This window comes from Myotis nattereri, assembly GCF_964212035.1.
Source record: "Myotis nattereri genome assembly, chromosome: 3".
NCBI classification, from domain to species: Eukaryota; Metazoa; Chordata; class Mammalia; order Chiroptera; family Vespertilionidae; genus Myotis; species Myotis nattereri.
Window position 1 is genome coordinate 71,187,195 of NC_138077.1, and position 14,326 is coordinate 71,201,520.

At 37.4% G+C, this 14,326-nt stretch overlaps 1 protein-coding gene across 5 annotated transcripts in view; it reads left to right on the forward strand.

Annotated features, from left to right (window-relative positions):
- The window catches only part of LOC308515894 (leukocyte surface antigen CD47-like), a 55,325-nt gene extending 43,261 nt beyond the window's left edge, over positions 1–12,064 (forward strand). For 2 of the 5 annotated variants that reach the window (XM_081086554.1, XM_081086558.1), the window contains 5 exons: positions 1,699–1,791; positions 7,074–7,105; positions 8,675–8,699; positions 9,326–9,358; positions 11,835–12,064. In XM_081086554.1, the coding sequence (XP_080942680.1) occupies positions 1,699–1,791; positions 7,074–7,105; positions 8,675–8,699; positions 9,326–9,358; positions 11,835–11,839 (188 nt within the window). In that variant the 3' untranslated portion in view covers positions 11,840–12,064. Of the gene's footprint in view, positions 1–1,698; positions 1,792–2,129; positions 2,284–7,073; positions 7,106–8,674; positions 8,700–9,325; positions 9,359–11,834 lie in introns of those variants that run through there. The other 3 variants (XM_081086555.1, XM_081086556.1, XM_081086557.1) reach the window with 3 other exon arrangements.
- Positions 12,065–14,326: the final 2,262 nt, after the last annotated feature.

The following is a 14,326-nucleotide window of genomic DNA, read 5'->3' on the forward strand; positions in this document are numbered from 1 at the left end:
TTGCTCTTAGAGCTCTTTTTTTCTTTCCTTTTCTTTGTCTTTATTATTCTGTTTTAAATATATAGACTTTATTTTTTAGAGAATTTTAGGTTCACAGAAAAACTGAGTGGAAAATAGAGTTCCCCTCTACTCCATCTACTCACAGCCTCCTCCACTATCAACATCTCCCACCAAGTAGTACATTTGTTACAGTCTGTTGAACCAACATTGACACAGCATTATCGCCTAAAGTGTATCGTTTATATTAGGGTTTATCTTGGTGTTGTACATTCTATGATTTTTATAAATGTAATAGACGCCCGATGCACAAATTTGTGCATGAGTGGGGTCCCTTGGCCTGGTAGCGATCAGAGCCAATAGGGGGAGCCAGCTGGATGGGGGAAGGGACTGCAGGAGGTTGGCCCCAACAGTCAGCTAACCAACAGCTGATTCCCCAAGGAATTGGGCTCCCTCCTCCTTCCTGTCTGGGTCCGGGGTGCAGGTGAACCAGATTCGAGGCTATCAGGGCCCCACCTGCAAGGTAAGGTATGGCTGATTCCATGAGGAATTGGGCTCTCTCATCCCTCCTGTCTGGGGTTGGGGTGTGGGTGAACCAGATCATGGCTGTCAGGGCCCCAGCAGCAAGGTCTGGGTCAGTGTGCATCATTCCTGTTGTTCGGTTGGAAGGGTTGCTTAGGCTTTTATATATATAGATATGACATGGATCATAGTCATAAAATACCATATAGAAAAGTTTACTTGCCCTAAAAATCCTCTGTGCTCTTCCCATTCATCCTCCCTATTCAGAAACCCCTGGCAACCACCAACCTTTTTACTGCCTCCACAGTTTTGCATTTTCCAAAATGTCTTAAGCTTGGAATCATATAATATCTAGCTTTCTCAAATTGGCTTCTTTCACTTAGTAGTGTGCATTTAAGTTTCCTCCATGATTTTGTTTAGCTTGATAACTCATTCCTTTTTACCACTGAGTAATATTCCATTGTTTGAATGGACGGTAGTTTGTTTATCCATTCACCTATTGAGGGACATCTTGGTTGCTTTCAGTACATGGGAAAGGTATTGATTTGTTATAAAATCACAGAACTAGACACACAATATAGAAGTGCATGTTTTTGTGTCAACATGTCTTTTCAACTTCATTTGGGAAAATACTAAGGAGTGCAATTGCTAGATTGCATGTTAAGAATATATTTAGTTTTGTAGTAAATTACCATTTTGCGTTCCCACCAGCAATGAATGCACATTTCTGTTGCTTTACATTCTTGCCGGCATTCAGTGTTACGAGGTTCTTTCATTTTTCACTATCATTTTGTCCCCACTGAGATTAGTGCTTTCCTATTGGCTGTATATAGCTTATGGGCTGATTATTTAGTGCCCAAACTGCCCTGCCTGTATTCGTGAACGAGCTTTTAAAATAAACATTGGGTGGAGGCTTAGGCTTCACAAACTATTTCCAATTAGTTTTGATGTGATAAGGTACATGCTATGCCAACAAAGCTTTTCTATTTTAATAGTTTGGAGTCATTTCATTGACTGAGTTAATAATGCAGGTACATATGTAGGTAATTTTTGTTTCTTGATAATGAGAAATATAATTACTCTCCCTAAAACTTAATTTTATTACTGTTATTGTTGCTTTTAAGAACTTCAGTTATTTAATGTGAATTTCTAATATAAAAATTTTATTTGTTTTTGCAGAGTGCACCCCAATGCATGGTCCTCTTCTGATTTCAGGATTGGGTATTATAGCTTTAGCGGAATTACTTGGATTAGTTTATATGAAATTTGTTGGTAAGTCAACTTTCATTTTTATTAGTCTATGCCAAGAATTTCAAATATACTATGATTTGGAAAATGCTTTTGGTTGGTTCATACAGCTTAGGATCAAAGAAATGTATTGGAAACTAATGAAAAAAGTAGAAATCATGAGATATTGAAAAGTTTAGATTATAGCCTAGTTTAAAAGAAAATGTCTGTATGTTTTTGAATGCATAAACCTTTTAATGCTATGGAAAAGGAGAATTGGTTAAGGATTGATTTTAATAAATAGAAAAGGGTTTTTAATTGGCCATTGTTTGTGTGATAGCACTCTTTCACAGAGACCTACTTCTCACTTGCTCTTCTTGCAGACTGGACTGTTTATAGGCCTTGACGCCCAGAAGTGGACAGGAATTGAAATTCAAAATCTGTCGTTTTTGCTAATTAAGAGCAGTGTCCTCTGATAATTGACTTTGAAGTATTTTTAGTGAAAAGCATTACACTATAATAAAAACATTGTGTTTTAAAATCTAGGCTTTTGTCATTTTTAAAATCAATTGTTATTAAGTGTGGAATCAACTTATTGTGTCTAAACTTTGTACTTAATCTGCCAATTTTTAGTTTACATATTTTTGTATGTTATTTTTTAAAATATATTTTTATTGATTTCAGAGAGGAAGGGACAGGGAGAGAGAGACAGAGACATCAATGATGAGATAGAATCATTGATTGGCTAACTCCTGTACGCCCCCCATTGGGGGTAAAACCAGCAACCCAGGCATGTGCTCTGACCCAGAATTGAACCATGACCTCCTAGTTCATCGGTTGAAGCTCAACCACTGAGCCACACCAGCTGGACTGTATAAGTTATTTTTAATACATAAATAAAGAGATAGGTGCTTTTAATAGTGAATGCCTAAAGATGTTCTCTACAATCTGGTTTTTCTTAGTGTTCCTTAAAACACTCTAAATTTATGAAGTAAAGTAAACTCTTAAACATTTATCAGAATAATCAAAAGTTACAAACTAATGAAGTAAAAAAATCAGTCTTTGTGCTTTACTTTAGGCATTACTTATGTGTTTATAAAAATTCATATAAACCTTGAATTATTCAATTCAAATAATTTTTTAATTTAACAAATCAAATAGACAAATAATTTTCCATATGACTTGCACAGTACTTTCAAAGAATTTTATCTTTATTTTTGAACTTCAGCTTTTGCTGACTGGTCATGGAGTTCAATTCTGTTATATATTCTTTGTCTCTCTTTAATGTTTATTAAACAATTAAAACACAGTACTTAACTAAAATTTACCTATCTTTAGTTTATGTGTTCATAAAATCAGAGTAGTTTTGTCACTGAAATTTTCTCAGTTCATGCCTCATAAATTCCTAAAACACAACTAAGACTTATAAAGCAGAATAACATATCATGAGCATCACATTATGAATGTTGATACATATTCTATTTTTGTTGAATCTTCCTTCTAATCACCATTTGTCTGGTTCTGGAAGATGACACTGCTGATTATGTTGCTCCCTGTGAATGCCTGAGAACAGTGTGCGAGCTACAGTACCCATACAGCATTATGTAGTCTTAGGTGTCACTCACTGATGGTCAGATCTGTGTTATTTTTCCCCTTCATTATCTGGTTTGCCCTCCCTTTTATTGCCATACCCCCCATGCCTTTCATGTATAACAAAGAAGGATGTGCAGTACAGTTGCCAATAGGTCTGGAGATGCTGACTCAAGTGGAAACAGGCATTGTCTGGCTGCCACCCCCTTGACCTTGCTCTCCCCACTTCTCCATTGCCAACATCCCTAAGAAGCCATAACATTACAAACGTACTATTCTCACATTAAAAGCAAAGGGAAATTATGAAAATTTACCAGGTTATTTTTTTCTTTCTTATACTTAAATATGCCATGTGTAAATTAAGGCTTTAACCCATTTTATTGACATGGTAATAATATTCTAAATTAACTTTTCACATTAACCTGCCTGATGCCAGAGTTCAGAGGCACCCCTGCCTTCAGTTGAAGGGCAACAAGAGCAAAGGTACAGGAACGTTGCTCTGTAGGTGCTGCTGTAGACTAGGAAAATGGATGTGTGTTTCTTATAGAGTCTGTGAAGCTGAGTAACATTAAGGTTTCAAATTTGAGCATTTGAATCAGAAAGTAAAACTGTAAATGTTTCCAAAATAACTTTTACTCATTGCAGATGCTCTGTTTTGGAAAAGCCTAATGAATGTGTCTTAACTTAAATGCAGTAAAATCCTCATATAGTTACAAAAAAGAAAAAAAAATCCAAGCTATCTTTTTAAGATTAAGTTAATGTTCCTATGAGAAGTTTAACTTTGATCATTTGCATTATTTCCAAGTTTAAATTTGTACCCTTACCTGTTACTTTAAGGAGTAAGATTTTAACTTTCATTTTCTCTGGTCTTCTTCTTTAACTGTGTTGGATTCTTTTTCATAGAAGGATTTAAATTTTATAAAATGAAATTAGGCACTGGAAACAATGATAATATGAGAATGTATAGAAGATTAAAAGGAACTCGATCAAGTTAGGCTTGTTATTTATATAGGGTGTTTATATACTTGTTAATTTTTTAGAGCTATTACTAGTATAAGGACTATAATCATGTTTTGATACAAATCAACCTTGTAGCAGTCAGAAACCATATTGACCACATCTCATATATTAGAATGACATGGAATAGAGAGAGATATATAAAAATTTCAGTGATATTGTCTTGTCCAATGTGGAGGTAAGGTGAATTCTGGAATCAATAAAAAAAGTATTTCTGAAAATGCACAAACTAGAATTATATTTATGACATGTGGCAAGTGTTTCAGGGAGAAAAGAGTAAGTCAAAACATTGCAAGTGAGCTCATATGACATGCTTAAGGCTTTGTGGTTTTAAAACTATGTAGATGTGGCTGTTGATGCCTTAGGCCCGTGGTGGCAGCAGATACATTACCGTCATTCTTCTGTTACATAGGTCAGATGCTTATTGGAGAGGATTAACTCAGGCAAAATTAACTTCTGTGCTGTTTGGTTTTATTATATTAGAGGGACCACAGCTGACCTGTGTCCCTTTGAATCACTGTTCTTTATAGATCCATTTTTTTTCAGAATAGGCTCAGCAAATCTGATGTTCCTTGTGCCTGAGAATTGGAGCTCATAAACTATTCTTTATATGTGATTAGGATAGAAAAGGAGCGACTTGGCAGTTCTTATTACTAATTCTGATGAATAAATTTCTGAGCTCAAAAATATAACTCTAAAATCTGACCTCCGACCTTTCACTTTAGCAATCAGTAATTTTCATAGCTGGTTAGTTCGCTTTTCTTGGATGGAACATAGATAGAGGGCATGGCTTAGTTGAAGTGAGTTACATACATGTGACAGTCATGATGGTACCTAATAAAATTCTGTAATTCTGCCTGGTTCATTTGGAAAACTGCTAAATGTGAATCCACTAATATTGTCAAACCCATTTCTCTCCATAGTACTATAAAAATAGGTGTTCTTCTTGTTTGGTTGCAAGGACCAAACCACTTTCTGTGTACCTCCAGTCAGGGAGCTTTATGTAAAACGACAGTAACAGTGATGGGAATCTCATGAGAGCTGGTACGTAAGTGGGCCTCACAGAGAGTGGAACAGTAGGTAGTTCAGGAAGTGGAAGGATCCAGTATGTCTCCAAGGACTGAGTCATCATGCTGCCCTCTTGGGAACAAGAGTCAGTTAGCCCTTCTGCCAGGTATGGTTACTTGGTTCCTCTCTCTGTGGTTCTTTCCCTGATAGCCAACTATCTCATCCTCTCGGTTTACATCCTTATTCTTCATTCCTATTTATGTCTTCTCACTGATAGCTTTTCTTACCTAGAGCTGTAAGCTTTGAGCTTCTTGCTTACTTTCCTTGTCACCTTCCTTTACCATTGCCAACTTTCTAGTTTTCATCCGATACTCTCCCTTCAGATGTCAGGGGGAGAAGAAACTTTCCAGGCCATTCAGCAGTCATTTTCCCTGTTCCAGAGCCTTCTCAGCTTCTGGCCCACCTAGGGAGTGGCTGCCCTTGAGTCCGGTCTCACCCACATTTCCCATCAGCTTTGGGAGCTTCATAAAGTGGGTCTGGAGGAAAGGTAGTAAATAAATAGCATAGAAAACTAGAGCAGTTCTGAGGCCTGCGTCAACCTACTAATAAGCAAACCCAGTGCTGTCATCCAATTCCGAGCAGTGCGGTTGACTACTGTAACTGGTAGCATCCTCCTCCTCCAGAGTCATTCATAGGATGTTGTTGGTTGAGGCTTTTGTATCTGCAGGACTCTGATTCTGTAATTAGGACTGGTTTTAGCTGCTCTGGGTACTCCTCGTTTGGATTTTGTAAGGAAGTTCTCTCTTCTTCTTTATGTACGCAGAGCAGTTCTTTTTCTTTTGTCACATTCTTCATGCCCTATATGCCTTCATCTTCATTAACCAACCCATTCAGAAGCAGTGAAGGATAAGCTAAGAAGGAACACATAGAGAAGGATTTGGCTGTAGCTGAAACTATCTAAAGTAATTCTTTAAACTCAAAGGGATCTGAATATTTTCTTTCATTTGTTACCGACTTGGAGCTTTGAAAACTGGAAAGATGAAAGAAAAGAAAAAGACTAGGCTACAAGGAACAAGAGCAGTGAGCTAAGGGTGGACTAAGGGTGGGCTAAGGGTGGGCGATGGAGCAGAGGCAGAGACTGGTCACTGTCACGTTCTGCCCGCTTAGTAGGGAGGATGTTGAGTCCACAGTGGGATAAGCGGATGACAGTTTTTCCACCACAAAGTGGGGGAGATATGGTATATGCAAGTGAGCAAATGGGTATGTTTATTATTTGATGCAGATGGATTATTTGCACCATTTTAATCTGTCAATTCATATAATTCAGAACGTTCTTTATTTTTTAAAATATATTTTTATTGATATTAGACATGAAGGAAGAAGGAGAGAGAGAGAAAAACATCAATGATGAGAGAATCATCTATCGGCTGCCTCCTGCAAGCCCCCGACCCGGGATTGAGCTTGAATCCCTGGCGTACGTCCTTACCAGGAATGGAACCATGACTTCCTGATTTATGGGTCGATGCTCAACCACTGAGCCACACCAGCTAGGTGAAGATTCTGCATTTTTTAAATAGACTATCAAAACTGAAACTCAATGGACTTTTTGGCACCTCTAATTTTAGCCCTAAACATTTTATTTTAAAACTAAACAGTGGACTGGCTTAATTTCTTTATTTATTAATCATTTTCTTGTGTTTTAATTTTATCAGCTTCCAATCAGAGGGCTATACAGCCTCCTAGGGTAAGTTTAAATTTCTTAAATGAATTGGGTCTGATCACTTGATAGTTTCGACTGAGGATTGGTAACTGAGATATTGAACTCTTTTGCTATCTGTTTAGTGTAACATCAAATTAAGAGAACAATGAAGTCATTTCATAACCTTTGCATGAATAGATCCAATTCTATTTTAAAACCTATGTTTGGTCATTTAGTAGCAATGGGATATAAATGATTTCTTATGATAAGGCAGACTTCTCATACCCAGTACTGAACAGTTTATGTGTAAGAATAATGGTCATTGTCTCTACTGAAGGAAAGCTGACTCCAATATATCACCTTACCTGTTATATTTGATGTGCATATACAAAACAGTATTTCAGACTTAAAATGAGGGATAAATTTGTATTAAATTACATTATTTTACTTAAAATAATAGTCTATAAAATAAATTTAAATGTTGCTTTAAAGTACCTGTTCCGAATTATGATTCATTTCCCTAATTTTATAAGCATTTTCCTTCCTCCACACTGTATTGTTATTTTCACTATATCTTTGGATATCTTATTAAGCTTTCTGAGTAAATTCCAAGAAAAGGAGTAAATTTAGGAGATAAACTGAGAGAAATAAATGAGATGGGTTAAAAGAAAACCTTCAGAAAGAGAGATTCATCATTTGCACAAAGTAGCTTGTTTGCACAAAAGCTACATTTTGCAAATAACATTGGAAAGGACTATATTGTATTCATCTTCCCATAAAGGATTTAATGGCAGCTGTACCTGGAATGCCACAGGTGAGACTCCGGTGTGGCAGGAAGTGGGGATTGCATATGCTGCTAATTCTGATGAGCCTCAACAGACATGCCTGAAAGGCAAGGGGGAGTAGGGGTGCTCTACCATGGGTGTTTATTCTAAGACTGGTGCCATAGCTACACTGTCACAAACACACAGCAGCTTTTCTTGTGCCTCTGTTAGAGATTATCCAGCCACTAAATCCTAACACATTTTTTTTGCATGACTTACAAATGATTGTTTTGCTCTTATCTCTTGTTTAACTGTATTATTTATTATGTTGCTATGTATTTTGGACTTCATAATTTTTTCAAAAAGTTAGGATTTCTTGAATAGACAGAGACTAGGTGGGGTGGGAAATTCTGCACAGGAAAAGAATGTTGAAAATAAGACACTTCTTAAACTATTAGTGCAGTGGTTCTCAACCTTCCTAATGCCGCGACCCTTTAATACAGTTCCTCATGTTGTGGTGACCCCCAATTTCATTGTTACAAATTGAACATAATTAAAGCATAGTGATTAATCACAAAAACAATATGTAATTATATATGTGTTTTCCGATGGTCTTAGGCGACCCCTGTGAAAGGGTCGTTTGACCCCCAGAGGGGTTGCGACCCACAGGTTGAGAACCGCTGTATTAGTGAGACTTGGCAAGCTTTGCTTTTTAACCTTTATTGCCTTCCTTTACACCATAGGATTCACTGTCTACTACATAGTTTAAATGTTAGCGTATATAAATTTCAATATGAAGGACATGAAATAGATTCTATTTTTTTATAAATGTGTTTTACATATTTTTCAGAAAGCTGTAGAGGAACCCCTTAATGGTATGTGATTATTATAAACTTGTATATTTTTCTTGATCTATTACCAGATCATAATTTTATCCGGCCCCCAAGCAGTTTTGTCTTTACCTTGGGAAAAATCCAGTGTTTTTTTTTTTTTCTTCCTTGACCTCTCTTTTTTGATTATTAATCAAGAATTAAGAGTATTGCTTTGTAATGTTCTCACCTCTGAGAAAAATGCACTGCTCTGTGTCTCCCAAGTAGTTGCATGCATTAGCAAGTGATACTGGGCGAGGGGACTACTGCTTTCTCACACTGGCCACGATGAAGTCTGTAGCAGCACCCCCAGTATAGAAGAACCTCAATTATAATTTCTGATTTATAAATTTTAGGAAGATATAGTCTCTTACCATGGAGTGAGACCAAAACACTTTCTTTTACTTTCTTTCTCCCTAAATCTAGATCTATATTCTCAACTGATTATTTTATTTGTGGGGGGCTGTGGGTATGATCCACAGAAAGGCATTGTAATCAAATGCCTTAAAATTAATTTGTATTGACAGCTCTGGAATAGTTGGCATGATATTACTACCTAGTTGTTTATTTAGAAATGATTTTTAATTGTGGAACCTTTCTAATTGCTTGCTTGGCTTGTTACTAATTCTTAGCATTTAAAGAATCGAAAGGAATGATGAATGATGGTGAGTATAAAAAGCACATACAATTATAGATTGGTTAAAATATGGACATTGAAAAGAAATAAAATTGCTTCTTGGAAATAGGGCGTTTTAAATAAAAGGGACACTGTCAAAGCATAAAGGTTTACATGTGTTCATTTACAAAATTTAAATCTACTCTGTTAAAATTGCCACTAGTCATATAAAAGCTGTAGGGTGTCACCCATCAGATCTCCAGTCGTACTGCTCACAGCAAAAAGAAACTACTGCTTTTTAAAAAACACCTTTCAGATGCAGTGACAGTTACTGTAAATGGTTTTTATATGACACGTAGATAATCTGGCACAAATCTTTATAATCTTGACAGAGTTCCTTTTGTGCTTGTGTTGGTGATTTTGTTGCATTTAAACCATGGGGGCTTAATATCTCTGCTTTTTCATAAAGGAACTTGGTTCTAACCTTTAGGGAGAGGATTTGAAAGAAGAGAGAGAGCACAGTGGGTGTGGCTCAGCAGTTGAGTATCCACCTAGGAACCAAGAGGTCACTGGTTCCACACATGCTCAAGTTGTAGGCTTGATCCCCAGTGCAGGAGGCAGCTGATCCATGATGTTTCTCTCTCATTGATGTTTCATCTCTCTATCCCTCTCCCTTTCTCTCTCTAGGGATCAACAAAAAAAAAAGTTAAAAAACAAACGAATACCAACTCTTCCCTGCCCTCCCTTACAAATCTCTCTCTTTCTCTCTCTCTCTCCATATATAAATGCCTAAGCGACTGTTACCACCAGTCGACGTAACAACCGGTCGACCAGTCCCTATCACGTGCACTGACCACCAGGGGGCAGGCGCTCAATGCAGGAGCTGCCACCTGGTGGTCAGTGCACTCCACAGCCAACCTCCCACGGCCAGCCAACCTCCTGAGTTCCCTCCCCAAAGCCAGTTGGGTGGTCAGTGTGCTCCCACAGCCAACCAATCGTGGACCTTCTCCCTGGCCTGCCAGCCCAATCAGCCCTGATTGGGACTGGGCGAGGGGGCCCCAATCGCCAGTCAGGCCAAGGGACACACCTATGTACAAATTTTTGCACCAGGCCTCTAGAAATAAATAAAAAGAGAGAAAAATTTTGGTCACTCCAGTTTTTTCCTTTTTGGGTGGGGGCGGGGGGGGGGTGGACTCTGGCTAACAATTTAAAATTTTTATTAAATATTTCAAACACATTTGTTAAAGAAGTCAGAGATATTGAATGCTATAAGTATTCATTTAGTTCTGTTTGCACTTTAATGTGTTTTTACCTTGTCAAAAACTTCTTCATATGTTTAGTATTTGCTGTCATGTCTTGATCATTTGAAATAGCTCACTTTCCATTTTACTGTTTTAAAGTCTGTGACCTACCTGCTCACCTCTCTTGCACAAATGCAGCATTTATCTAAAGAGTCTATATTCTCGAATACAATTAATGTTTGCCTAAGAGTAAAATCACATAATTGTGTGTTGTGGATTAAGTTTAAAACAATGTGTAGGCTGTGTTTAACAAGGAGGCACAGAATGATCCCACTTTTGTAGCTGTGTGTCACAGCCTTTATTACAAAAATGCATGTTTTATTATACTAACTACGGCCATCCAAAAAAAATTGTAGTTAGTAGGAATAAACGAAATGGTATTAAACAAAGAACTGGTGCGTGGAATTGTGGCATGGTTTGCTTATGTTTTCATTCTGGTGTCCTATTTTTTTTAAAAATTGTTTTTCTTTTTTTTTCTATTGTGGAGTAATTCTTCTTTAGTTGATTAGAGTAATGAAACCCCTTTTCCCCATGGTCAGAAAGCCAGTATAAAACCTTGAGTACCATTTCCATTGTTAATTTCCTTTAAGATGTGACTTTTTTTGAACCACTGTATGGGGAGATATAGCAGTTTTTATTTGTTAATAGCACATAAAATCAATAATGACCTCTGAAATGTCCTTAATTTGCTAATATTTAGCTGTTCAGAATTTGTCGGTTAAATTTAAATGTCTGTCTGGTGGGATCGTTGAGCTGACAGCTAACAGCATGATGCTCACAGTATGTCTGCCTCATCCATGAGTGAGGTTCAAAGTACCCTCCTAGGGAACGTTTCCTCTTTGATTTATACCTAATCACATGTTTGTTTCACTTGCATTAAATGAATGATACAGATGTAAAGTGAATGTGATGGAATAGTATTCTATGAGCAGTATCTTTTGCTTTACAAAATCAGCATCCCTTGGTTTGTCCTCAGCTAACCCAGCAAATGAAAGTGATCAGACTTGGTTGATCTTTACTCTCATTTGGCATTGCCCTTTCCCTTCCTGCCACGAAAATGACTAATGATCTGCCTGCCTTATATCTGTGACCTTTGCGAACTTAAGATTGAATACTTTATTTTCAGATATTGTATACTTGAAAAAATTCCATATTTTTAAGATAAATCAACTTGTTAATGCATAGAAAATAGACACATTAAATGTTCATTTCTCAATTTTTCAGAGTAACTGAATTGAAGTGATGGACTCTGACTTGCAGAGTAGTAAGATGTGAAAGGAATGCACTTATGTTTAAGGACCCTGACCTTGACTCACTCACTGTTCAAGAGAAGAAAACAAGAAAAGTGACTCTCATCTATAAGAGAAAGTAAATCATTGACTTTTAAATGGTTATTGCAGTTAAGTTTTTATTCAAAGCATTTGTGATTTAGCTAATAAAAGAATTATAATCTGTGTTGTGTGCCCAATTGCAATCCAGTTTTTTATTGTTAATTTTCTTCAATTAGGGGCAAAAGTAAAGTGGGCAACTTCCAAGAATGATGCCTTTCAGATCCTAGGACCTCTTGACTTTCGGTCACCAGTGTAAATTGGTTCGATGTGAGAATTACCTGGCACTTACCTGGTGGTTACCCAGAGATGTCACTAAAAAATGGTGGCTTCCATCGTACCTCAGGAAACTGAGGTTCACAGCCACTTTGGCAGTTATGGTGTTAGCCGGATAATGGGTCTGCCACTTCTAGGTCAAGGGCATAGCAAATTAAGTACAGACAGGAATTTAGTTGGAAACATTTGTGTGTTGCTTTTGTGCGACATGATACTCTTGGAGATCATGGTGTTCACTCTTGGGGGTTGCCATTCACACATTCTTCCTTCAATAGATATAGGGTAATTTTACTGATGGATGTCTTTTTCTTTTATTCACACAACCTTTCAACCCTGTCTTGTCCTCCTGTTGTTTGCTTCTGCTGTGCAAGATGTAGCACCTTTTCTCCTCTTTGAACATGGTCCAGTGACATGGTAGCGTCATTGCAGAAAGGAGCCAGACTTGTTCTCAGAGAACTGTGTTCACACGTTTCAGCAAAAATAACGATGGTTGTAACATATGTATTCCCTTCCTTGGATTTGAAGGCACAGTCTATGGTGTTTTTTCACTTCTCTTCTGATCTGGGGCATGAAAAACCAAGACTGAGGTTTGAACTATGTGTCCCCTGCATGGTAACAAAGTGTGTGTCACTGTCAGGCCAATAGATCAGCCCTCGAAAGGGCGGTTCTATAGCTACTGTATCTGTGTTGCATGATATACACCCATCATCTTCCTCCTGTGTCCTGCCTCATATCCCCCTGACTCCACGATTGAAAAGTAAAGCAAAACGCCCTGTTTTCTACTCCGTTAGAAGAAAACTAACGTTCTGACAGTGTGGTCACCTGGAGAATGTTTAGGTTATTAGCACTCGTTTTCCTCCTTTGTGGGTGTGTATTTGTATGTGCACGTGTATAAGACAGGCACATGCTTTTTCTGTACAAACAACAGTGGGGTACCTACAGGGGAGCAAATGCTAATTCATGCCTTTAGCAAAAACATTTAAAAACAAAGATCTTTATTGAGTGGGATTGTATTTGATGAGAATATTTGATCATTTAAAACTTTTAAAACTTGTAGGTCAGTTGCCAAGTCTTTTGACTGCTCACCAATACCCTCTAAAAATACTAGTAATTCTTCCTGCTTGTGTAATAATAAGACATTCCTATTTGTAGTTATATTACGAATAGTTATTTCCCAGTCCACTGAATGTTCCCATGTGCCTCTTTAATGTCAAATTGATTGTCATATTTCATGTTGGGACCAAGTGGTTTGCCCAGGGCAAACCAGAATTTATGACCTGTGATGCCTCTCAGAAAACCGAACACACTATGAAGACAGCGCTTCTTGGAAAAACAGAAAAGAAAACTAATTTTTCCCTATTTGTGTTGCTGTCCAAAATATTATATTATGTAGAGGGAGCTGTATTCCTTTATACAACTTGCATGGCTCCTGCTGCTCTTTTTTTTTCTGAAAATATTTATATTTTAGGAATATTGTTTGTTACTTTAGAAAACAATTTCATTGAAAGGAGGGAAAAAGCAGATGGACTTGAAAAAGATTGAAATTCTTATTCTCTATTAAGAAAAATTCAGCTATGAAAATCTTTACAGTGAAATTTTTAACACACTAACATTGTACCTTTTAATATGCAGTCAGCTCTCCTTTATTTAGGGTTCAACTGGGACTTATCCATCCTTTGTGGTTTTTAATGCTGCCTATCTTTGGAGGCATTCACTGCATGAGACAAGGCAGAGAGGTAGCAGGATAAATGCCAGATGAAAGCAAGTCTCGTTCTGAGTCATTGTCAGCTTCTCTGGAAAAGGGACCACAGCAGTGGCATCCCTCTTGCTTGGGCATCATTGGGCCAGTTCATTCTCATTCCATCAGACTTGTCATGGCTCCCAACTTTCTGTTGCACCTAATTAAAATTGCCAGCAATATTTTGGGCATCATATATCTGTTTCCCCCATAATCTGCTTTTTACTTCATGATCTCATTTTTTCCATTGATTCTTCTGTCCAATTTATTTATTGTGTGTCCTCAGAGTGATTCCATTTGTCATTTTTGCGGCAACCATTTCAACCTTCTGGCCAAATCAAATTTTCCCTCTGCCACAAAACAGTATCTTTCAG